We start from the raw sequence: 27,054 nt of genomic DNA on the forward strand, positions 1-27,054 counted from the left end.
AACGTGTCTCTTCCACCGTCTCTGCCTCTTCACTCTCCCGTTCGGGTTCTGACTCCGGCTCGTACATAAATGCCTAAACTCCGCAAGGTTCGTCATTTAGTGTGTGCGCCATGACAGGGGGCTGTTTATGTTTTGGAGTCTGTGTGTGCATGCAGGCTCGCCCCCCATTCCGGCTCTGTCCTTCCTGCGGCCAATCAACGCGCGCCTCATTACATATTAATACAATGCACATCCGGACCGGTCAAAACCTCGCGCATAATCTCGCGTGAGAAAGTCGCGGTATGAAAAAGGGTCAGAACAAGCTCTATGTTTGATTTTTTTAAATTATTTTTTTTCTAATATATTTTAAGAATTGATCCAAAGCGATCCAAGAGGGACTGGATATGTAAAAAACCAGGTGATGACTCCTTTAAAAACAGTTGATTTATCTGTATAATTTCATGGTCTTTGTTGCCACCTACTGGTCACAAGTGGTGCATGCAGTCACTCACTCACAGTTGACCACAGGCAGGCTAGACGAGCACTGCTGGGTGCATGGACCTGTTGGAGGGCTCTCTGTCTTGGTTCTGCCTTGGAAATCATGTGTCTGCGAGTAGTAGGCTATGTGTAGATTACCGCTATATTCTTGTATTGGTAAATTTTAAACATGTTTTAGATTTCTTTTATCTGGTTAGCTAAAAAATGTTCTCTGCTAATTAGCAGATGGTCTGTCAAGCTAGTTTTTACAAAGTAGAGTGTTTTCTTTGACATGGATAAAGCTTGTGTGCAGGGACGTGCACATGGTTATAAAGGGACAGGGGCTTGAAGTCAGAAAAGGGCAGTAGGTGTGCACGCATAGTGCATGCCATTTTTTTTTTTTTACAATATGTAGATTAATTCATGTACAATTAATAATCGAAGTACTTATAGAAAGCTAACTACTTTGTACTGTGTATCCTGTGTAGCTGAGTGATATGCAATTGCCATTTCTTTTGTGTCAACAAATTATTGTCAGCATGAGTTTATTCACATTATCATAATACTGAGGTTTAGAAGACATGCAATTCAGCTGCAATTCTTAAAAAGCAATAAAAAACTTTATTTATAGGCTATTTATTGGAGGGCAAGTGCAAACTAGAAATACATGATACACGTCTAAAAATGTGACAAAACCAAGAAATTACCACTGTGTCTGCTACTGTGACTGTTAGTAGGAACAACAATGTAAACAACGTAAACTCAATATCTGGCCAGATAAACAGCCGACACAGACAGCTGTCAGATTATTCTTAACTCTCATTCACAAGCAGTTAGCTTAACAAGCACAAATGAACGCTCCTCTGAAATATGACTCATATTTAAGCAAGTTGAATAAGTGGAAGGCGACTTGTAGCACTAGGGGTAGGCCAATTATCGTGCCCATATTCAGCGTTTTGTTCTTTTTTTTCATTATCTGTGATGTACTTTTGTCAAGTTTACTTCTCAGACACACTCTCATCCACAGCACTATCTGATTGGTAACATGTAACAGTTAATATCCTATAACCACTTAGTAATCTGAATCTGCAAAGTATCTACTAACTAAGGTTGTCACATAAATAGAGTAGAGTGAAAGTATAAAGTAGCAGAAACTGTAAATACCCAGACAAATATTTTTTCCTGGCCATGATAATGTTTGTCCATGAGACAGCAATAAGGAGGGAGATCAGTGCCCAAACCTCTTGCAAACACCACTTTAATTCACTATGATCCTGTCATAGCCACCACTGTGAAGACAGGTTCCTTGAAGGCTATGACACATAAAGCACCATGTAATAATGTCACTGGTTTGATTCTGACTGACAACCTCTGGAGCCTCCAGTGATGTCATTTATTTTCTAAATTGTATTGTGGATAATGTAGGTGCCAGGTTTTAAAAAGCAGTCCTCTGATCTCACATTGCATAACACTGTTGGACTCATTACAAGACTGTTCAAAGCAAATTATCTAAATTGACACAGCAGACCAAGAGATATTGCCTTTTTTATTCCACACATTCTTCCTTCTTTTCGAAACCTGGCATCTACATTACCCAGCATGTAGCTTCTTCTAGTGCCACAAAAGGCTTTTAACTACTAGTTTTTCCACAAAAGCAGTAGTCCTCTTAAAGACCTAACACACTTCATAATATTAAGTTTGAAAATTTGACTGCTGATGCTTTACATATTATAAAATATCAGCAGTCAAATTTACAAGTCAGATTGTAACCTGACTGTGAGGCAGTGTAAGTTAGTTTAATATGCAAATATGTCTGAAATTAATTATAAGGAACATTTTTCAGTGTGTCTGCTTGTTCATGAGCTCCTTCACTGCTTCAAGTGTGTTTTTTTCCCCTTGAATAATAATGTGAGTACTTTTTTTTCAGTAAATAACTGGGTGGCTTGGTTGTGTCCTGATGCCATCACTGAAAATAAAGAACACTGACATTGCTGGGCAGTAGAAGCAGTGACAACAGCTCACAAGTCTAGTCATACAGTACTGTGTAAATGTACTTACACTCAGTAGTGTTTTGATCTTAATGCTAACATGCTAATAAATGGCAAGTGTATTCCATGCTCACTATTTTAGTTTAGTCTGGTAGCATTAGCATGCTCAAAACTGAACCCAAAGAATAGCCTAGGCATCAGCCTAGGCTGTTCATATATAAAGCTGTGTAAAGGGGAGACTCCCTTAAAACGTATTATTATTATTATTATCCGGGCAGGAGTGGGACTCTTTTTCAGGCCAGTAGCTTCATGGCACGGACAAGCCCAATTTAGTTCAAAACCTATTATACCATAATCATGGTATAGAGATCCAATTACTGCCAAAGAAAAACTAAAGGCTTGTCATACACAGTAACATAATATACTATTCTAACACAAAGGACATACAACAGTCATTGACCTAAAGTGTTCCATAAAGAATTCAAGAGTTTATTAAAATAAGCAAGTATGACATAAATGCATTCCATTGGAAATCCCTGAGAGAGACATTATCTCCAAATGAATGGCACTGCATAAGCATCGCTCTGCATAGTAATGAATGAACCCCATGTTTCACCATATGTATAAACACACACACACAATATTGTAAGAACAAGCATGTTTAAATCAGTTGCACAAACCTTCAGTTGAACACACACACACACACACACACACACACACACACAGAGCTTTATGATATGCTTAAAAGTGCTTTTGCTTAAAAAAAAATGCGGAAATAGCATTAGCTTGGCAGAGTGACAAGGAACTGTAAACGATTACCATTCCAAAGAGTTAAACCTCAACCATATAATAACAACAATTAATGACAATCAATAGTCTGACAAACCACAGTACTTTGATCAAGTGGTTGTGTTTTTCTGATCTGCCTGTTTCTTTCGATGGTGTTGTCCTCTAGTCTGTGATAACATGTTTTCACACCACCACTCTAGCAGAAAGGAACATTCGATCAATCTTCTGTGCAGTTGAATCACGTGAGTGAACAAGCCTGCACAGAATGTTTAGTCATTACATTACGACAGAGGCACTTGACCCAAAATGACATGCACATATTACACCTCCATAACCCTGACTGACCCGGTATGAAATTCAAAATTGGGAACTTTGGAAAAGAACCAGGTCATTGACCCTTTATGTAGTTGTTGTGAAGTATGAACTTGCACAACACTCTAGGCAAGTAGCTGAAGGAAGGTTTGCATCCTGCTGCCAGCCATTCAAGATACAGAGCACTGACGTTACTGTGGTAACAATTGCAGCATTGTAACCTGCTCACAATGACAATGCTAACATCAAGATCTTTACTTTTAGTGTTTATTGTGTTTATCTCTAGCATTTGTTAATTTGAACTTAACACAGTACAGCTGCTAACAGTAGGTAATGTTGTTTGTAGATGATAAGTGATAAATCAGTATTGGACAGATAAAAAAAAAACACCAACCTGATAAGTATAATTAGAAAATATGTATCTTCTATGCAGTGCAGCCTGTATTTAAAACTGCATGATATATGTTTTGCAAAAGTGGACCAAGCCAGCTCAAAGTTTGTGAAGACTGTACTTTTTGTTAATGCTCCACTGGTTTTCCCAACAGTGATAAGGTTGGCCAATAAGGGTTTTTCATTTGAGATATAAACATTCTCTTGATTACATTTTGTCCATGCTGTGTGAGCCACAAGAAATTAGAGAAACAAAGACAATCATCAGTGCAGAACCATGTTGACAAAAATATCACTGCCCAAACAAACTAAGCAATGGGCAGAACAAAAATTACATAGTTGAAAAACGTGAACTATTGATATAAAACCATCATGGTATTTTTTTAAACCAAAAAAGCAGAGTAGGTTTGCACCACCATAGAGGTTGTTTAGTAGCATATTTTGGAATAAAGTAGAAGCTGTAGTATGAATGTGCATAAACATGTAGCGTGATTCCTTGTAAACTGCTGCATCACACCCTCCACCAATAAACTGACAAAAAGCAAATGGAGTGTCTCCCCTTGAGATATTATCCAGTCAAAGGTCTGACCAACATTAACATGTTACTTTCTCCATATTACAACTCTGTGAACTTCTCCTGTACCACCACCTTGCTGTAGGCAGGCACTGTGCCCACGGTGGTTGTAGATGAGCCCAAAAAGCTGCTCTGTGAGCCAGCAGATGTGCGGCCCTTGCTGTAGAGAACATTTTGAGAGCCGGAGCTATCACTGCTCTTGGAAAGACCCCCTGCCTCCTGGACCAGCTGCCCTCCACTGCTTAGTGGCCCTCCAACCACCAGGACTCTCTGAGATCCTGAAAGTCCTCCTGATTGTAGAGTGCCCCCTTGCAGAAGGGAGGTCTGGCTCCCCTTCAGCACTTTTACTGACCCTGCAGGGACCTTGCCCTCCATGACCATCATTGTCTGAGAGCCAGAGGGGTTGCCAGCATGGATTAGGTTGGCACCACCCCCCTGGACCCCACTTCTCTCCACAAGGACCATGCTGGGACCCTGGGCTTGTCCAGTGGACATCACTGGCTGTCCCTGAACAACCATGCCTTGGACAGGACCACTCTGAGTGCTGTTAACCAGTACCATGCCCTGCAGGTTGGTGGCTGGTGCCTCAGCCAGCAGCATGGTGTTCTGAACCTGAGGCTGGACTACGTAGTGCATTGGCTGCATCACAGGGGTGGTGGTGTAGTAGACAGGCTGCTGCTGCTGCAGCAGGAGCATCTGGCCTTGATTTACCATCCCTTGATTTGCTATGGTTGTCCCTTGTCTCATTGTAGCTGTGTTTCCCTTCACCACCTGAGAACTCTCAGATGTCTCCCTGACCACATTCTGAACTGTTTTGGGGATGGCTGGCTGCAGCTGGGGTGGAGGGGGGAGCTGCTGGGTAGTCACCACACGTGATACTGAGTTCTCAGTATTAACAGAGGGAGTGGGTAGTGGAGTGAACACTTGTTTGACTTCTGTTGAGATCTTTTTTCCGCCACACACCTCAGCCAGGGTCTTGAACTTTGGCCCAAGGTCATTGAGGAACTGCAGGTCGGTGTCAGACTCCAGGAGGCTGCAGCAGCCCACTGAGCCAGCAGAAGAGCTCTGACCCTCAAAGTCATAGACCAACAGACTGTCCTTTACTCCTTGGTTCTCACTGCCATTGTTTGCTTTCTGTTGAAAGAGCAAAGGAAATCATCTCTGAGGTTAGCTTTTTGATAGGGATGTCCCGATCAGGTTTTTTTTACCCCGATCCCGATCCGAGTCCTTTAATATTTAGTATCTGCCGATACCGAGTCCCGATCCGATACTTAGCCTTAACTAATATTTTCCAAGACAATACAGCTGCATTAAGAAAAAAAGTACCTGCATCTAAGCTGTTCCTTAATAGGTTTTTATTATTTTGTTGAAACAAAGTATATACTTTAATATGGCTCTTTCTTATTCTGCATATGCTATTACAACATTGGCCTCCACCTTCCTTGTGTTAGCAGGTGAGTGTGTGATGCTGCACTGTGACAGCAGACACTCGTGTACAGCCAGCTGAAGTGTGTGTGAGACGCAGCTCACGCTTGGTACCTCCATATCATCCTTTGCTTTTTTCATATTCTTTACGTTGTCACATAAAATGACGTGGACATGTTGCTTGTCTATTAAAGCGTTCAGCATCTCCTGGATTGCCTGTTCTACATGCTCTGCTGTATGAGACCCACGAAACTAGTGCGCATATACCGGCATGTTGTAACTCGAAAGTGGAATAAATGTAATGCAGAGATGGTAGGGCATACTGGAGATTCAAAAACTCCAGGTGACGAAGAAAACCCTGATCCTCTACCACGGAGATGAGCTGGTTATCCAGAGAGATTAATTTGAGGAAGCTCTCTGTAATATTTGTGGACATGTCGCTGAGGATAATTCTCTTAACTGAAAGTATCCGCGACTGTTTGCTGCTTCGGTCTCCTTGCCTGTACTCTCGAGTGAACACGTTGTATTCTTTGAGGTTTTGTTTTGTATATGCTGTATCAAATGAGTGGTATTAAATGCAGCTCAGCGAAACGGCCGTATAGCAGATGTTACATGTCGCCATTGGACTGCTTTCACTTTCTAATTTAAGTTATTTCCACACTTCAGATACTTTATTCACAGGTTTGCCAGAGTAACACCACGCGTGCGTCTGCGTTCTGCCACAAATTGTGCTCTGATGTTAAAAAAAAAAAAAAAAAAAAAGAATCGGGCTTGGGTCCACGTTCAAAATTGCCGATTCCGATCAGCGGAAAAATGCCCAGATCGGCCCTGATCCCGATCCTACAGATCGGATCGGGACATCCCTACTTTTTGAGTACAGACTTTCAAAAAACTACAATTTTATTATTATTCTGTAGAAATACCAAAGGCCTTTGTATGTTAACATACTGTAACCTCACAAACTTGTGTCTTTCATCAAATGTGCATATGAAGTAGTTAGCAGAAAGAGCTCCTTAAAAAGGTTCTTAGATGTAAAGGCCAAACTATGTTTTCTTTAACTAGTAGGACATTCAACATGTTTTTGAATTTGTAGTTGAGCTCGTGCCAGCTATACCTTTTTTATCCAGTTTGATTTGTTTTCTGTGAAAGCCCTGAGAGGAAAAGTGTGAAAAAAGATCTTGATCTAGCTTCAGACTTTAGAAAGATTGTCCTAGGCCTTTTCCCAACATTTGGAAATTATCACCATAAATGTTTCAAGGGTCACAAAAGCCTTCTGTGGGTTACTGAAGACAACTTGTAGAAATACTAAAATGAATCATCACCTGGGAATAGTACTGTCTCAGGAAGTGGTCTGGCAGAGCCATGCCGTCATAAATTCCTCCACCTCCTCCTGATTCTCTGGTCTCAAACTCAGAGTAGAAGCCACTGCCACTCCTCTGGTTCATCCTCCCCATTGTCCCTTCTCTGTGGACACTTGAAAGACCTTCCGGGTAGAACGCCCCATTCATCCCATCCATGGTACTGACTGACTTCTGGTAATCAAAAGCTGCCATGGGCGCCATTGCTGAAGTTCTGTTAGCCATGCCCGTCTCGACCATCTGTCCATCCATTTGTGTTGGCATGGTCATTAGCGGCACCTCCTATCATGGGCCAGTGATCAAAATGTTAGAGCAGAGTACACAGTTATTCTGCTGCCTAGCAGTCAAACATCACTTCATGCAGCTTTCAAACAGACATCATCTCAATAGTAGGTGGCCAGTTTGTATGGAAACATTCCTATCCTCAACAGTGGTGTCATGTGTTTGAAAGGTAAATACTGTATGTTAGTCTTACCGCATTCTCTCCCTGGCCCTCAGTGCGGTAGTTAATGAGGTGTGATTTGGTGTCAAAAGGCATCTCAGTAAAGTTCCCTGGCAGTCCCGCAGCCCCGCCACAATTACAGAAGAGCAGCAACAGAGGAATGACTGTAATAACGACAACAATAATAAAGTTTTATTTTAACTTGAAACCTGAGATGTGGGGACTGCAGTGGTGGTGGTGTTCTCCAAAAAAGGAGCGGCAGTTCCCATTTCCTTGGCACAACACAATATGGTTGTATAAATGTCTTTTCTTGTGATTGGCAACTACATTGTTCTGTACAAGCAACATGTTGTTTCAGTTACTCTTCTAGTGTACATAGAACGCTGTAATGCATCTGATATTTTGTTATTGTCTGACTGTCTGGCCTCTTCAGTGTGGCGTCAGATTTGGCCGATTGATACCTACTGTTCGGCCTCACAATTACATCTAACACTAAAGAGAACTCAGGATTAACTCTGATTGATTTTCCCACCACAGCTGCTCCGAGCTAGCTCCTTGTGGCTGTTTTAATTTAAAGGATCTGAAAACATACCGTATTGACCCGAATATAGGACGACCCTGATTATAAGACGACCCCTCTTTTCAAGACTAATCTTCAGAAAAAGACTCTGATAACCAAAATTCGTTTCTCAATAACAAACTCACATACCCTCCTGTCAATCTCTTGGAAGCGGCCGCTTAGAGGACCACGATAAGCTTTTGTCTTACTGTTGGCGTTTTCAGATGGTCTTTTCGCCATCTTCGAACACTCCGTAACTCCATATTTCTTGGCTGGCTGACAGTTGTTTGGCGCCTCCGCTGCATTGATCACCTTTATCTTAAAATTATCATCATAGCTCCGTCTCAGATGTCTGTTAACTTGCCCCACTTTTGATCCTCTTTGCTCCGTAAAATCACAGTGTCTCTCTATTTTTCATCTCCTGTCACTTCTTCTCCGCTGTGATTGACAGATAACCCCAGCCACAGTGTCAGTGACGTCTCTACAATAAGCTGGCGCCCTCTGCTGTTGCGGTCGTGTAGCGACCCAGACAACTATCAGCATGTGTCAATGGTTAGACCCCGATTATAAGACGACCCCACTTTTTCATTGAAAAAAACCTCGTCCTATATTCGGGTAAACACGGTATTTTCTCATTTATCCAATCAAGATAAAAACACTGCTTTGTGCCAAAGTTACAACAGTTGTGGTCGTTAAGCCTTGATGCAGAATTCTTTTTAGTGTTAATAATAATTATCAATAATAATTAATGATTCTATTTAATTGACCCCTGTTTTAGGAAGTTACAAAGAAATATTCCAGATTCAAAGCCAGGTTGTCATAGAGTTTTAGTGCCCGGGTATGATCCCTTATCTCTATTTTTTAATAGACTTCAATTGGCTACACATTCATGTTGTAACATCCAATGTATAGAGAATATTTTTAAAATGTATTGGTGCCCCACATGTCAATCTATAATTAACTTAAACTGGATTTAGCCTACCTCAAGTTTCGCAATCCCTTTCGATTGTCTTTAATATAACAAAGGTGTTAATAGCACCTCTTCATTAGAATGAGCATCACATTATACTTACGCAGTAAGAGCAGCAGACCTAGTAGTAGAAGTCCAATGCCTGCAGGTCCTAATTCTGCTCCTTTGCTGGGCTGACCGTTGGCGCCTCGTTTTCCACATAACACTCCATCCTCACAGGTACAAACTTGGACATTCACTTTTTGTGGTTCTGGACAGGCCTTTCCCTGCTCATCCTTCACCAAAAATTCCACTTCATAAACGCCAGGCCACATCGACTCCTGAGCTCTTAGGATAGCTGCCGTTTCTGCCGGCAATAAGGAAAAACATATGAAAAGTGTACAAAACTTATTTGTTTTTCTTATCAAATTGACAGTAATCTAGAAAAGGGATTCAAACTTAAATTAGCCCATTTAAAAACAAGGTTTGAAACGTTCTGTTGATGGGGGTTGCAAAGTTTAATTCAATAACGTCTTCTGATGCAGCTACTACTAATAATCTGTTGAACCAAATAACTTGGCTCTATTTTTGATGTTTTCTGCTATAAAGACTAATGATGGTGAAATTCCCTCCCAATTAAACTATTCTATTTTTCATTAAAGACCATTTTAATGAATTGGCAGCTGTAAGATTAGCTTTGGTTTCACGTGAGACCAGAGTGTTGTTCTGAGACTCATGAAGTGTTGTGATGTGCCTATATGTGTGATAGTTTACCGTTCTTTATGTTGTATGTATTCTAAAATCAGGGATGCCAACTTTTTAGTTTAGTTTGGAGTGTGATTGTATATCAGTGAAGTTGTTGCATTTTATGAGTAGGCATTCTGCAGCATAGTATAGTTGGAAGACAGAGCGGGTTTTAATCCAAAGGCCAGAGCGATGGTTCCATTTCGCTCCAGTTCCATTCCTATACCGCTCTCCACGAGTCTAGGGCATGCACAAGTCAACACAGACTCACGTGTGCCTTCAAGCCTACATCAGAGGTCATTCGTTGAGAAATGGAGTTTGGAAAATATTTCGAAAAGCAAGCAGACAGGTCATATAGGTGCAACGTCAGGACTTTCTCCCTCTTTTAAATTTGAGCGAGCATGTAGCGATTTCACCAGACCTGAAGAAAATTTTAGGTGAGCGGAGAGCGGTCTTTGAGCCGAGCTGTCTGGTATAACTTTGAGCGATGGAGCGAAAGATCATTTTTTAGAGTTTTATTCATTTCATGATCCATTATATACTAATACACATACTAATATAATTAGCCCTCATTTGGAATCCCTCGAAAGTTTCAGAGAGTGACAGAGGCAACCCCCATAACCATAGTAAATCACTGTCACTCCTGCCTGCCGGCATGCACTGCAATGCAGGGGCTCAGTATGTCAGACTTCTTGATCCACTAGTCTTAGATGCATTAGTGTTCCAGTCAAAACAAACTTAATGCTATTTTTCAGGACAAACTTTGTTATTAACCCTGTGAATTTACTCTGCATTTGTGAAGCTTCAAGCAATTTTGTAGAATTGAGAAAATCTTTTAACTTTGGCAACCCCTAGTTCTAAAACAATGACAAACAACCATTAATACTGATTAATACTGATGAAGGCATTTTGAACTCTGTAGCTACAGTATTTGTACATTGGCAGTGTTCTCCTCACCATTGAGATGTTCCACCTGCCATTTGCCCTTAGTGCCCTCTGGGACAATGGCAAAGTCAAAAGGTGCTCCATTAGGGAAACTATCCTCATCTTTTGCATTCACAATAACAGCATCATCCGTAGTACACATGGACTGGAGGTCACTGGTGAGGGTGGGGCAGTGGTCGTTAAAATCTTCCACCTGGATGGCTATGGTGCCAGTTGACGTCTTTCCATTCATATCTGAATTGGAAAAAGAGAAATAAGAACATATAATTCAACATTTCCTTCATTTCCATTCTTCAGAGGCAACTACATAGTCGAGTATTTCATCCCAGATATGAGGGAAAATAAGTGTGCGCAATTGTTTGGCCAGCTAGTGGTGGGAACTAATGTTGCTCTAATAATGGAGCTGTTAAGCTCAATAATCTTGCTTTTTGTGAAAGAAGTATGAAACTTTCAGGGTTAGTTCTTGATGACCTAAGCTTTAAATTTAGATTTGGAGTCATTCTCTAATTGACCCCTGAGGTCAGCTAGAGGTCACTTACCCCTGTAATATGTCATATTCATGGACAAAATTGTAAATGTGTGTATCTTAGGATCTAAATGTGATAGAAAAATGTAAACCAAATATGTATTTCCAAGCTTCTGGGCATGAGGAACTCATTTATGCCATTGATAGCCCTCTAAGAGGTCAACATCATTAAGTGCAGTGAAGGTTACTCGGAATGTGAGTGGCTTGAGGTGAGACACTATAGGTGAATAGGGTAAAAAAATAAAATAAAAGATATCACCATGAAACTTTCTCAGCCGATTACTCATGTTAAGCCAAGAAAAAACTGTATTGCAAGTTTTTTGTATTTTAATGTTTAGATATGCAAATTAGCCCATATCTCGTTAAAAATGCGCTAATTTGCATACCTTTTAAAAATCAAAATCAGATTGTGTAATAAAGCCAGGCTCAAAATGTTTTTTACATTTTTTTGTCATATTAGATGGGAAATTCATTACAGAGGGGTTTATGGACATCTACTTCTGTTACCCTGTAAATCCGAATTTACTGTCAATAGCCATAGTTTTTAGAAATAATCGTTTTCCGTGTTAAAATCAGGGTTTTCATGTAATTGAGAGGCCAAACTAGGTGGAAATATCTGCGTTTTCCCTTTGTGTAAACAGGATCTTATTTTCCCACAGTTCTGTGGTACAGGGTGGGGTACAGGGTGGGGCATGGTGGGGTTTCAGAAGTTCCGGCACTTGGGATCCTAAAAGGTAGTGTGCTGATCTCCCTCTCTCTCACTTTCTCCTTTGACTGTCCAACAGTACAGAGTGATAAACAGCAGACTAGTCATACCTCATTGGTGTCCAAATGACACAAAGCACAAAGATCCCAATTCCTTTGTGACTTGGGTTTCTTGGGCATAGGACATTTGTCTAAATCTACTAGCACATGATGTTTAGCCATGATTAGTACCTCAACACTACAGGCTACAACACACACCTCACACTCTAGCTAACCCTAACACACAACCTATCCAGAGGCGGGCCGTACTATTAGGCAAACCAGGCATTTGCCTGGAGCCCCGGGCCCCATACAAGGTCCTTTGGGGCCCCTAAAATGCCCTCTTTATATGTAGTCCCCATATTTATCCGTTTACAGAAGTTCTCATCACAATAGTAGCATCGGGATGTCTAATTTGATCAATTACTCATGTTTTGACGGTCTTTCTGCTAACCGTGCACCCCCCTTTTGCACTACCTGGACTATTCCATGTTACACATCACAGTCATCCCGCTGCACATATGCGGAAATGATTACGGCGTAAAATACAAAACAGTAAAAAGCGTTTTTTTCAAAACGAAGGAAGAGTTGCATGACGCTTCAAAACGAGTCAGAAAGACCTCGACAAGCGGCGAGGAGGGCAGTTGCAGCGGTCATGTTGACAAGCAAAACCAGCTGCAGTGGGAGGCTAGCGTTAGCACCGCAACAGCTAGCCGGGATCACCGACAGCAGGAGGCGGGTACCGCGGCAGCAGATGGTCAGGTTCACCGCCAGCCGGAGCAACATGCGGGTACCCCGGCATCAGCTGGCTTGATTTTACAGCAGGGAGATTCAGATCAAGGGTACTTGAGGCTATGTCGGATCGACCAGGGCGCTACACTGAACTGAGCCAGAGGGGGATTGAGGAAAACGTCGCACCGAGTGGAGGAAAATCAAGCAACAAAACACTCAACCTGAAGCAGTATTTCCTAACTGTGGCTAAGAACTTGGAGGACCGTATGTTATCTGAAGGAGGCCGGTTGCCAGATTAAACTGGATAACAAGTTCATTGAGGAGTTGGAGGTGCTTTACGCACAGTACTGGCCGGAGGACGCAGGTGCGCTGATGGAGAGACTGAGGTTGAGTCGCTGTGTCAGCGCTTTAACATCGCCTGCGTGCAGTCATACGGGCCTACAGAAAGTACAGAGACTCAGATGGAAAAGACATCCCGATGGACTGATGGAGTAACTTGTTGCTGTCAACAGCATTCCTATTGCAAGTGCTGAATGTGAGCGCGGATTTTCTAAAATAAACTTGATTTGCACTCCTAACCGTGCCTCTCTGCTCACATCCGCCATATCATCTTTACTCTTCCTAAACCTTGTTGGACCCCCCCTGGCTAAATTCAATCCAGTCCCGAACGTGAGGTCGTGGGTGGCCAAAGGTCACAGAACTGCCAGAGACAAACTCAGTAAAACCCAAAACAGAAAGGAGGAGAATCCGGAGTGGTCGTGATGTGGGGTGTTTTGGACAATTAAGTCTGGTAAGCATACTGTCTATTAATAGGCCGCCGTGCTGTGTTTTTTTATGTTTTACAAGTTAGACCTGTTAAAAAATAATTGCTGAGTCCCACCTGTGGTGATGTGGGCATTTGCCTGTGCTGTGCAGAGTATAGCCAAATCATTGTAAATTATTGTCATTACATTTATACCATGGATATTATTAAAAATTGAGGCTTGTAAGTCCCACAGCATGGTGGGCATCAGCATGTTGTTTTCAGCACCGTTTTCTGTATGTGTTCCGGGACCTGTGCCCGTCTCGTCATCCCTGCGCTGTCATATGTACTGGTAGATGTCTTGAAGAAGGTGTATTTGGACTGCTCAAGCAAAGCTTTACTAGTAAATAGCTCTATACCACCAGATAAATCAGTCTGCAAGGTATAAACTGCAAGTAAGGAGACAGTCCTTGTGTCTTTCTATTTTCTTTTTTAAGATAAATCTTTATTTAACCCTGGAATAACAAATGTCAAGTCTTTACTAATATTGTATAACCAAGGTCATATGAATCTTTTAGAGTTAAAGAGTCAAGATTATCCTGTCAGTGAGAACATGCAGTAGTCAGGCTGAAGAAGATCAGAAAAACTAAAGTTGAAACAAATTCAAATCTATTTGCACACATCCATGCCTTAGGACAATATGAGAGTTTGCAATATCCATAGAAAAGGATGTTTAATCCAATATGGGTTACACTGGCTGAGTGTGATTGAAGAAAGGAAGGATAGTGACTTTTGTTCATCCCTTGTATGGAGTATCTCATTATGCAGGGTGCAGGGGCCCCCAAATGAATGTTCGCCTGGAGCCCCCCAATGACTAAGTTCGCCACTGAACCTATCACACCCGTAACACACACATAACACAGCTTACACACTGCTCACACATAGCTAACGCTCCAAGAAAGAAAGCTTAGCAAATGATTTTTAGTTGTGGTTAGCAAATGTATTTTAAATGGGCTTCAAGAAAAGATTCAATGGCACAATTATACTACTGAGTCTGCTGTTTACAGGCTACAACATACTCCAGCCCTAACACACACGTAACATACATACTGTGGGAAAATAAGATCCTGTTTACACAAAGGGAAAACGCAGATATTTCTATGTGGTTTGGCCTCTCATTTATACGAAAACCCTGATTTTATCACAGAAAATGATTATTTCTAAAAATTATGGCTATTGACAGTATTTACAGGATAACAGAAGTAGATGTCCATAAACCCCTCTGTAATTATTTTCCCATTTAATATGACAACGAAATGTAAAAAATATTTTGAGCCTGGCTTTATTACACAATCTGATTTTGATTTTTAAAAGGTATGCAAATTGGCGCATTTCTAACGAGATGAGGCCTAATTTGCATATCTAAACATTAAAATACAAAAAACTTGCAATACATTTTTTTCTAAGCGTAACATGAGTAATTGGCTGAGAAAGTTTCATGGTGATATCTTTTTTTTTTTTTTACCCTATTCACCTATAGTGTCTCGCCTCAAGCCACTCACATTCCGAGTAACCTTCACTGCACTTAATGATGTTGACCTCTTAGAGGGCTATCAATGGCATAAATGAGTTCCTCATGCCCAGAAGCTTGGAAATACATATTTGGTTTACATTTCTATCACATTTAGATCCTAAGATACACACATTTACAATTTTTTATGCATGAAAATGACATATTACAGGGGTAAGTGACCTCTAGCTGACCTCAGGGGTCAATTAGAGAATGACTCCACATCTTAATTTAAAGCTTAGGTCATCAAGAACAAACCCTGAAAGTTTCATGCTTCTTTCACAAAAAGCAAGATTGTCCATATTTTAAGAGCTTAACAGCCCCACTATAAGTTTCTTTTCTATATTCTATTATTTCCATAATTTTGGCTGTTTTACTGTTTTACAGTGTGTGTCACACACATAGAGCAAGTGTACTAACTGCACCAGTTAGCGTTAGTGTTAGCATTCGTATAGTACGACTTTACATAAGATTCATGGATTGCTATGGAGCCAGAACAGTGAGTTTTGGCATAGAAAATAAAATGAACTGTCAAAAACACTGCTGTTTCAATGCCAGTGTTTATTGTATCAGTTCAGGTTTTGTTTTCAATGACATTTTTTTTATTTTCTATGCCAAAATAAATAAATAACAATACATTATTCTACATCATGTTCCCATGGCTACAACCCATGGTCTTTGGCAGGGGGTCCTTTACCTCAAGGGGATACTCAGAGTTACTGCAGAGGTGCTATTATTATTATTTTTATTATTATTATTATTATTATTATTATTATTATTATTATTATTGTTGATAATATTTTTTAAGTTTAACATTTTTCAAAGAAAATTTGATTTGTATGAAATTTCACATTCATATGATTTCGGTATTACCTTGAAAATGAATTTGTTGGTGAAACAAATAATAATTAACTAGACATTAATCATAGTCTACACATGATTCCTTGTAATTCATGTGAGCATTTATAACTGTATGCTAAATCCCTGTGTGGTATCTATCCATAACAGCGAAATGATCAGTTAACTAAGTACTGTTTAGACAGATTGGCCACGCTACAACTGCTGATCACAACTTTATACATTGCACTTAAGGTTGCCCTTCACGTTACTTTAGGGCCAGTTTAATATGCAACATAATTTATACTATACATTTAGCTGGGGGTCCCTTCTCTGTCTCTCTATCAGCTAAGTGGTCCTTGAAGACCAAATCATTGAAGACCTTCTCTAGACTACAGCCATCCTTTTGCCAAATTTTTTAGCTCCAATATTGACGAGACTTTAAAAACAGCAAGCAATTTCAGTTTTTGTTTCATCTATCACTTGAAACAAAAAGTTTGGTAGAACTGCAGAGTTAAGACATAAACTTTGAGTTTAAGTAACTTTTTACAGCTACTTCACTAAGATTGCTAGTCTTACATCCAACAAACAACAAAACAGGGGCGCGCAGGTGGTCGAGTGGTTACAGCACATGCCATAAACGCAGCCGACCCCAGTTTGATTCTGGCCAGAGGTCCTTTGCTGCATGTCACATCCCCCTCTCTCTCCCGTGTTTCCTCCCTGTCTACTACTAATAAAGGTGTCTATGCCAGAAAAAAATCTTTAAAAAAAACCAAAACAAACAAACAACAAAACAGCTAGAGCTAGAGCTGACGCATTGGTGAAGAATGTACCTTCTGGAATACTCAACACATGAGCATAATAGGTCCCATTGACCAGAAATGCAGATTCTCTGTCAGGCTTCTTGTTTAGTTTGATCTCAGCTGTCTCTGGATCGATAGTTAGCCAGTTGTCAGGGTCTGAGCCCTTGGCATACCTGCAGCAGAAATAAGCGGTGTCAGTTGTTATCATTGAGTAATAAAATTAAGATGACAGTGTAGTTTTAATTTTAGAGGCTTTCTTGTGTGTATGTTTGAGTATACACTGACCTGACATTCTCAGCTGGTTTCCCAGTGTCTCCATCTATTGCAGGGTATTTGGCAATAACCTTAGTGAAGTCGAATTCTTCTCCCTCTGAGATGGGAATAGATTTGACCTTGGGGTCAAAAGCTGCCCCCTCTGGCTGATTCTTGACATTGATTTTAATTGGATAGGTGTTAAATTTGGTCCCACTTTGCCATGATGATCCTCCAGACCAACCTCCACCACTAGTGGCACCACCTGCTCCGCCACCCCCACCTGCTCCGCCACCCCCTCCTGCTCCGCCTCCGCCGCCCCCTCCCCCAGCACCCGATGCTCCACCTGCTCCTCCTCCGAAACCTATACCAGCTCCAACATTTCCCCCAGATCCACTATGTGGTGGAGCCTTGTTCCTCACAGCTATTCCTAGGTCAAGGTCCTTTACGTCCTCATAGTCCACAGCCTGTAGAATGGCACACACAAACACAATAGACAAAGTTCACTGATATAACTATAAGAGACATAAACATTTGTCAATACAGACTCACTACATTGAATATAACTGCAGATGCTGTCATGTCATTTTCTGTAACTGCTTTATCCCTTTATGATCGCTGATGGCAGAGGCTGCCATGCAAGGTGCCAACTGCACATCAGGAGCATTTTGGGATTCAATATTTTGCTCAAGGACAATTCAAGATGCAGCTCAGGTCAGCCCGGAGCTGGGATTTGAACCAGCGACCTTACATTTTACATTATGAGACAGCTAAAACTTAAAAGCAAGCTAAAAAATTGTAGAGCTGGCACCCTTCAAAGCATTGGCATACCCTCAGAAATATTTTCATTTTAATGTGGTGGAAGTGTTATTTTACAATCATAATCACTGGTGCTATTTTTTTTGGCTGGTGCTAGGGTAAAGACAAATTTTGCTTGGTGAGCCCGCCATGTACCAGTAATGGAAACAAATGACACCATCTCTGAAGCCAAACTCCTGGTTAAGGCCTGCAACCTTTATCAGATCTGCCCCAAATTGATATAAGGATTGTGGGGTTTCTCCAGGTGGTGTGTTAATATTGGAATTGTTAATGTCAGTGTCACTGATTGTCCACCATCCACACAACATTTGAGCATAAGGTGATTTACATGTGTGCCTGGTACTGGAACATCTAAGGTAAAAGACTTTAAATGGTTTGTCTTGTACACTCTTGTAAACTAAAGTTAACTGATCACCACCTGGTGGTGAGTCGACACAGGCAGTAGGAAAGACTGCCGAACAGAACTGGTTAACCCAAGCTTATAGTGAGGGGGAGTGTTGGGTTGACTTCTACATCCACAGAATTTATTTAGTGCAGAAAATTCTTATTTCATGAGTTATGACTTAGTCCTTTTCAGTCCTTTGTACACAAGACCTTACAGTATATTTCCTCTCAGTAAGAATTGCAGAAACAAGGTGCTCGAGTAGCTCATTTGGTAGGGCATGTGTCCCATGCACAGAGGCTGTGCCCTCACTGCAGTGATTGAGGCCAGGATCCAAATCGTGCCTGTGGCCTTTTTTGCTGCATGTCATCCTCTCTCTAATCCTGTTACCTGACTTCTGCTGTACTATAAAAATAAAGCCAGGGAAATGAATAATAAAACACAATTGCAGAAAAACTATTGTTGATTATTCACCAGTACCTTGTCAAGCATTAGGATGCCCTCATTGGTGTCGGGATCGGTTTTAATGCTAAAGTACCCTGCCTGGTTGCCTTTGACAATGTCAAACACAGCCTCCCAGTTGTCTGTTCCCTTCAAGTCCAGGTCCTCTGCTTTGATCCTCATCACCTCAACATCTTTTGTGTTCTCCTCAATGGTGCCCTCATACTGCAAGTAAATCACACATACTGATATTAAAATAGAAAGGGTTCATTTTTGCTTTTTTCTCTCAACAATACAAAAGAATACACTGAAATCCTGTAGCTCACAACCACACAGTTATATTCACAGTTTATGTATATGAACAGTAAAGTACAGAAGAGTGTAAGAATGAAAACTACCTTTGCTTTTTCCAAAGTGGGAAGGTTGTCATTCACATCTCGAACATTAATAGTCACAGTGGCAGTTGCAGACTTTCCCCCTTCATTGCCATTCAAATCTTGAGCTTTCACCGTTAGAGTGTACTGATTAGCTGTCTGAAATGAAAAAAATGGCCATAAATTACTTTCAAAGACTGTATGATATATTGCTGTGAAAAATGAAACTTATTTGTTCATTCTGAGAATTGAACTTGAACTTATACTATGTGAAGTTTGCTGCATGGTTGCACCACGAAGCAATGCTCCCATTTGCTGTAGTTTCAGATATTGCAGTATTCATAGCCAATGAACTTGTTAGTCTGGTTAGTCATGTTATTGTCATTCAACATTAAAGTGGGGGAAACAGGAACTCATTGAATATTTTAATCAAATTGCCTATCTCCAAGAGGATTAGAAGGTGAATGTGTATGTTGGTCATTCATAAGTTGTTAAGTAAGCAGTAACATAAGATGATGATTAAATGATAGTCCAATGGTGTCTACAATGATGTCTAGCTCTAGCTGCTAAATGCCCCGCTATATTCATCAGCTAGTTCCTCTACTATGTCACTGTTGGAGCTGGTTCTGGGCAGGTAGCATATAGGGGTATTAGGGGTAAAGTGTAAAGGAATTAAGTTCTCTGGAATTTACAGCCCTATGGATATGTTAATTTTATTAATACTTCTCTATCCAAGGAAGGGTTGTTGACGTGGATGGTCCCATCCTTGGAAATGGAGAACATGTCACCAGGTGGATTCTGATCCAAGAGGGTGTAGGCAATTATAGAGTTCGGATTTCCTGGTTCATCAGCATCAGTTGCATTTATTTTCATAACTGAAGTTCCTGTAAATAACAGATAATGAAACGATCATTTATCTTAAATATGCCCTCAATAGTTTTGTTGCAAACAAAAAAATTGTGTTTACATCCAGTTTCTCACCAGAAACCCCTAGGGCTCTATTTTACATCCGGCACAAAGCGGCACAGTGCAGCACAAGCCTAATTTCTAGTGTCAGACTACTGCATTTTTATTCATGCCCAGCGCCCACATTGTGTTAGAAGTAGGGCTGTCAAAATATCACCTTAATTTCAATTAATTAATTAACAGGAAATGAGCAGCTAAAGAAAGTAACACGTATAGTTGCATGCTATGATGCCCCTTGACCTTACGTCACTGAACACATTGCACAGTAGCTTTGAAAACATGATCATGTTGTACCAAGGACGAAACTTTGATTTCAGAGGTGGGGGGGACACAAGTATTTTTTAATAAAACTCAAACTCTTTCAGTTCACTGTGTTTTCTAGTAGGTCTTCTAGTTTTCTGTTGCTACTTTTAAGTTTACTGTTCCCTTTTTTGGTTTGACTGGTTGTGAAGCATGTAGCAAAACATTATCACCCAATTCTGTGTTTCACCTTCTTAGTCAACTTCACTCCAACTCAGTACCACCAACTTTACACTATTTTTGGAATATATGGTAAACAGACCTCATCTTATAGAGGAAAAAACTTAGTTTCACAATTCTCATGAGTTTGGATGTATAAAATTACATTTGTAATCTGAGGTTTTATTGAGAGCTTTGTAATTGATGAGGAGGATCTTGAAGTGGATATGCTACTTTATTGGGAGCCAGTGAAGGTGTTGCATGATGGGTGTAACGCATTTCTTTGAGTACCGTAAATGACAAAATAATAGGCGGGTTTCAATTAACCGCAGGGTCCCCTTTAAATGCTGGGTGCAGGTGTATATTTTGGTAAATAACCGCCGGTTCCAAATAAATGCTAAGTCTAATTTGTTTATTTTTTTCAATCAAGGAAGAAGACGTGACCACTGACACTGCACGTTTTTCTTCTTTGCCTTTTTCACGCAGTGTGCTGCTTTCTGTCAGTCAATATCACACTGATGATCGCCATGGCTCCGGTGCAGCAAAACAATAAAAAGTACGACTTGAAATTTAAAATTTCTTGTTGTAAAATATGCAGAGGTCCCAAGAGAGTGAGAGATTGGCGAAAAAAACAAACTGAGCTTCAGCGTCTGTCCAAGGAGGACAGCAACAGGGCCAGGCTGCCTGTTATACGGAGAAAGAAGGCTAGCGAGGAGCCTGAGATAAACATGCGGGAATGAGTTATCAGCAAACGGGCACGCCACCCGCAAAATGATCAGGGCGATGGTGAAACAAATGTACGCCACCGCGAGTGACAGCAGAGATGAGTCGTTTCCTCCGCCGCAACAACTTCATTGCAGAAGATGCACAGCTGTTGAATTAAACGCCTGGTCCCAAATAAACGCCTGGTCTGTTAAGTGATTGAAACAAATAAACACCCCGGCTATTATTTGGTAATTTACATCCTGGCTGCACCTAATTACCAAACGCACATGGACACCGATTCAAACGCTCATGTAAATGAAACCTCTGATATCACAATCCTTCTAGCGGACATGACCCAGGCAGAACAAACGCCCAATTTACAGTGGTGGATTAATAAGGACTCCTGGGCAACTAGCAGACCGGTGTGCAAGCAAGATGGAGTGACAGCGGGGACAGCCAATCACACAAGAAACGGCAGAGCCAATCGAGGAGCTTGTGGGTGGGTCTAAACTCATGGAAACGGGCTTCAGCTTGAGCGGCCGTTTCCGCTTGGTCCTAGTGCTTGACCTGTCTCTGTTAAATATAGCGTAACATGGTTTTTGGACGGTAAAAACTGCAGGGGACGGCCATTTAAAAAAGTGCAGGGGACATGTCCCCTGTGTCCCCCCCAAAAATTACGTCCGTGTGTTCAGGGGCGAAAATCCCAAGTCATAGTTGGGGGGGACAATAAGCAGTAACATTTTAGAGAATAATTCCAGGGGGGGACAAGGAATAAAAGTTGTAACCTGTCTTTTATACAGCGTCTTTTACCGCAATTTGACACTTTAATCTCTATCTCTCCAACAGGCAAGCAGAAGACCTTTCTTAGCACTGGCTGAGTCCACCTGCACATGTCTAGATTTAAAACCAAATGATTGAAATCAAATTAACATGTACATGCAATGAATAAACTAATTATCAGGCAAACATCTAAGTTTGTTTATCAGATTTCTCATAATCAGATAACTGCCTTTTTCCAGATGAAAGATATCAGATTATGATATTCTCTCTCTCTCTCTCTCTCTCTCTCTCTCTCTCTCTCTCTCTGGCAGTGTTGCACTCTTGCACTGTCAGCATGTTCAGATCAAATGTTTTAAAAAATGTTATCAAAAGTAATGATAATTACAGTAATTGCATTATACTGTATTAGTCCTTACCCTACCTGTATACAAGTTCTTGTTTATTCACCCAGCAATACAAAACAATGGTATTGGGTGGAAGGTGGCAATAATACACTTTATGTGAACACATCTGACATAATACCTTTGTTCACTGTTCTAACTTCCACCACAGTCCATTAAATATCTTTACAAGAGGTAAAAGCTCCAAACAATCCCAAAACTAAAGGAAATACATTAAAGAATAATCCAACATAAAACAATTTCTCAAAAATATATATTTATTGTGTTGTCAACAAACATCTGACAACTATGCCACAAAACTGTATGTATTCTGTTTTACAGTTAGAGAGTTAGTGCTCTTGTCCTGTCCTGTCCTCTCCTCTCCTCTCTGTCTGTGACTGTCACTATCTGTAGCTTTTAACTTAGCTTAACAGCACTCGTAATTGAGTAGGCTTTTGAACAATGCAGGATAAATGTTGCAGACAGCCTGGACCTGGCACTTTTAGTAAATGGGATGTGTGTTGTTGTAACTTATGTAACTATGTCTGTGTGGTATCAGTCAGTGCGTTTACATGACACTCAAGAAAACCGAATTACTGTGTTAGTCCGACTATGATCGGATCTTTAAAATGCATGTATACACCTTTGTCTGACTAAAATCGGACCGGATCGGATTTCTCATAGTCGAATTACACCACGTAGATTATTCGACTGAAAGTCGCATTACTCCTGCATGTATACGTTTCCCGCGGATCGGATCGGATTTTGCGTTCTGCGCAGGCGCGAGATTTTTCCCCGGGGCCGTGAGCCGGAAGTAGACGGACGGCGGCGGCGGCGTCTTTCCTCCGAAATCACCTCAAGAAAGAGCGCCCTAGGTTTTTTTGTTGGCGGGGTGGTATCCGCAGAATGGGGTGGGGGGGCTGCTCATCCGGCTGAAAATGTTTTACATTGAAAATTTACATTCAGCAACTCCTCAAACCTCAAGGTAATAAATAGAACAATTTTAATTTAATTAAAACACAACAGAACAACATTAATATATATTATAATCGATCTAAAAATGTAGCCATCATTACAAGGCCAGCTGACTTGCTATCTTGCAAGGATCATACAAGCTGGCTTACATAACATAATAATAATAACAGCTGTTTAAAGTTTTGTTCCGATTAATTTGGCGCTACCCAAGCCAGCCGTAGTAAGTTACGCACTTCTGGTCATTTTCACAAAAATAAAACAGTCCTTGTCCTTTAATTATAAAGAAAACCATAAGGATAGGATTTGCGCTTTTATTTTATAAACAGGAAGCGAACCTCCCCTCGCTATGGCTAACTTGAAACCGCCGTAACTCTGTTTTAAATTCCGCTATAGTGCCGGGTAACATCAGGTTTTAAAGCTTTTTCGTGTGAGAAAGTAGCCGTTTAGTTCCCCGTTGTGCCGCCAGTTTATCCAAATAACGCTTGTTTGCACATTTGCTCCGACGTGCTGGGAGAAGTCCAGACCAGCCGCACCTGTAGCGGAGCGGCGGAGCAGCCCAGCCCGGGTCTGCTGAGGTGATCTGCGGTCAAAACTTCACCGTCATACCGGTAGAAGAACACGAGCCGATTAATTTACCTGCAGCTTTTTGGAGATTAAACACGGGCTGGATAGCTTCATTTCGGAAGATAAATGTAGGTCTCATAGATGAAAATAAACATTTGTGGAAGCTACGTTAGCTTATTTGAATGAAAAGTGTAAAATGTAAACAGCATCCGACAGTGTGCAGAGAAACAGACAACAAGCGCGCACATCAATGTCAAGATTTTCACGTTTTTCAAGGGGGACGGGGGCCTGCGTTAGCAGGGCGGGCCCATTGAAAAGAGTGTGGGGTGGACTCAACCATTTGTAAGAATGGGAGGGGGGGGGACTAAATCTTTAAAGATGTAAATAGCACATTATTGCGCGATTATAATGAGCCCCGCTTACATTGTGCTTTCAATAAATGCTACTGCATTGTTCAAAAATTATTAATTGTGTCTCAAATTATTCAAGGGGGGGACAGCTTTACTGGAGGGGGGGACATGTCCCCCCTGTCCCCCCCGGGATTTCCACCTATGCGTGTGTTGTACATACTGAACGGAAAGACCTGCCAGTGTGTCTGCCAAACATTAACATTCTTTTTCAAACCGAGAATGAGCAGTGGTTAATAGTCAGGAGTTATACAATCACTACCAGAAACTGTTGTTTCAACCTGATTAACATTAATTGCATCGATATTGGAATGTATACAAATAGCATGGAAAGTGATAGTTGTTACTCAAACATGAGTTCTTCCTGTGTATAAAGGGGCTGTAGAGTTTATTCATGGCCAAACTGTGACCTGTACTATACAGTTGGTGTCAGTAGACAGTCTCTCAGCTAAACATTCCATCTGCCAGGGTGGCCACTGACTATCCTGCTCTAAAATTTGCATTGAATTGTTTTTAATTCTTACAGCAAATATTGTGTGATGGCCATCGGCTATTTTGTGCTCTGCTGGCCTCTCTGTGCTCCTCCCTTCCCAGGTTTTCCCTGCTTGTCGCCCTCCCACCTCGTTGGGGAGACTCATCCCACCTGTGGCCTCATCTATAAAGCCATGGCCTTTTCAAGATGGCTCCCTCTTTCCTTCTTGGATGGCTGGTGCCCCTAGGCACACCAATTTGGTTATGTATGGTTTGGTTGGGTCTTGTTGATTCTTTAGTTTTCCTACAATTACACACCCACACTTCACACATCCAACACCTTTCACCACACCCCTGATTACCGATATACACTTAAATTATGTTCTTTAAATACATTTATGATTAATTTAACTGTTCGCTTTGTGGTTCTCCCTCTTTTCTTGTGCTCTTGAACAAGCCGGGACATAACAGTTGGCAAATGCAATTCATTTCTGTTAATAAGTCAAGGCTTGTAATTAATTGGATTCATTCTTTTAATCACTCGATGGCCCTTGCAAATAGCAAATGTACTTATTCCCACTTGTGTGTCTTTGGGCTTGTTGGTTGTAAAGTTATCTGTGGTCAGGCGCATTGGTGGCACAGTGCCATCTGAAGGCAAAAAGTAACTGCAATGTAGACCAACATAAAGTTGGTTATAAGTCAAAGATGCAGTGTTTTTCCTGCTTTTTAAAGGAAAAGTAAGATGGGCCTACACAGGCGGGTTCACAACATGTGTACACTCAGCTTTAATGAGTGGAGGATTTGCTTTCAGTCACTTTAGATGTTTCCATGAATGCAGTAATGTCACTGTAACAAATAACAAGGCACATTTTAGAAGCAAAACTAAAGGCTGTAGATATAATGTTGACTGGAAACACAATTGAACATTGTGTGTGTATGACCTTTAAATGTGTAGAAGAACACAGAACATTAACATAATTTATTAACTGATCCTGTTGGCGAGTCAGGAGTTTTAAATAATCAATGAAGCTTATCTGCTGCTGCTTGTGCATACATGCTCGTGTTAAAAGGCAAGATACTTTAACTGATATTGTTTCTGCTGCTTGAGGAATGCTGAAGTTAATTTCATTATTATTTTCCTCACAAAGATGTATTCCACCCACCTGCATCCCAAACCCTATTGATCAGAATGATAATTTGGATGACCCATCCCGTCTGATCCACTGACTGAGATCCTTGCAACACTATACAGAGGGACGTGAAGCAGCACTGCTGATCCCCCTCAGTGTATTTTTTCTCATATGCAGTCAGACAGATTTGCTGATGGGACGGATGATAGTGAAATGACCGGGGCAGGGGGTCCAGCAGCAGAGGACAGCCTAACTGTAACTGATTAGGCTCATGCCAACAGTTTTTTTTTTCTGAAATGGCTCCCTTCACCATGTATGTTATACTTTCGGTATTGTTGATTGAATACCAACAATACAATAAAGACTGTAAAGGTCCTGTATGGAACAATGTAAAACCAATAAAAGATGGTCAATTTCAAAATGCATCTCTGACTGAAATAGGTTTGTTGATACATTACTATCAACAAGTAATAACATAGACACCAATTGCAGTGAATTGTGAACTTGTGCAAGTGAGTTTATGTGAAAAATACAAATAAAACACACTTGTAATTATATTGCTTGAATACAGTGCTAATTAAAAAAAAAAATCACAGTGCACCTATAATAGATGTAAAGGCCTTATTTAAAACTGGGGATCCAAGTAACTTTACAAACCGTTATACTCTGTTGTATTTAAACTAGAATATTATCATATTTAAACAGGAACAAGATCTTATATGAGCAACAGTATGGATATAGAAAGGGTTATACTACATACATCGCACTTAGAAGGCTAGTAGACAAAATACATGCAGCTACAAATGATAATAACTATTTTCTTAGATGTATAAAAAGCACTTGGGATCATTATTGTTTCTTATTTGGTTTAATTATTTCGCATTAGCCTGTACAATTTCTTCTCCCATTATGATTGCTAATGATACAAATATGATTTTATGTAAGACAAATACGACAAATGAGGTAGTGATGAGCGTTGCAAGATGGTTTCAACTTAATAAACCATCACTGAATATTGAAAAGTCAAATTTCGTAATATATATGGGAAGGGGCAGGAGCTATGA

General features: G+C 40.7%; 1 protein-coding gene across 1 annotated transcript in view; it reads right to left on the minus strand.

The window, feature by feature from the left end:
* Positions 1–2,899: 2,899 nt before the first annotated feature.
* LOC115591598 (desmoglein-2-like) overlaps positions 2,900–27,054 on the minus strand; it is a 31,206-nt gene continuing 7,051 nt past the window's right edge. Inside the window, exons 5-14 of the mRNA XM_030433734.1 lie at positions 19,877–20,037; positions 19,178–19,312; positions 18,819–19,004; positions 17,171–17,604; positions 16,916–17,058; positions 10,944–11,165; positions 9,367–9,609; positions 7,768–7,898; positions 7,257–7,574; positions 2,900–5,643 (exon numbers count right to left, since the gene is read on the minus strand). Of these exons, the coding sequence (XP_030289594.1) occupies positions 4,552–5,643; positions 7,257–7,574; positions 7,768–7,898; positions 9,367–9,609; positions 10,944–11,165; positions 16,916–17,058; positions 17,171–17,604; positions 18,819–19,004; positions 19,178–19,312; positions 19,877–20,037 (3,065 nt within the window). The 3' untranslated portion in view covers positions 2,900–4,551. The remainder of the gene's footprint in view (positions 5,644–7,256; positions 7,575–7,767; positions 7,899–9,366; positions 9,610–10,943; positions 11,166–16,915; positions 17,059–17,170; positions 17,605–18,818; positions 19,005–19,177; positions 19,313–19,876; positions 20,038–27,054) is intronic.

Source organism: Sparus aurata, chromosome 11, assembly GCF_900880675.1.
Source record: "Sparus aurata chromosome 11, fSpaAur1.1, whole genome shotgun sequence".
NCBI classification, from domain to species: Eukaryota; Metazoa; Chordata; class Actinopteri; order Spariformes; family Sparidae; genus Sparus; species Sparus aurata.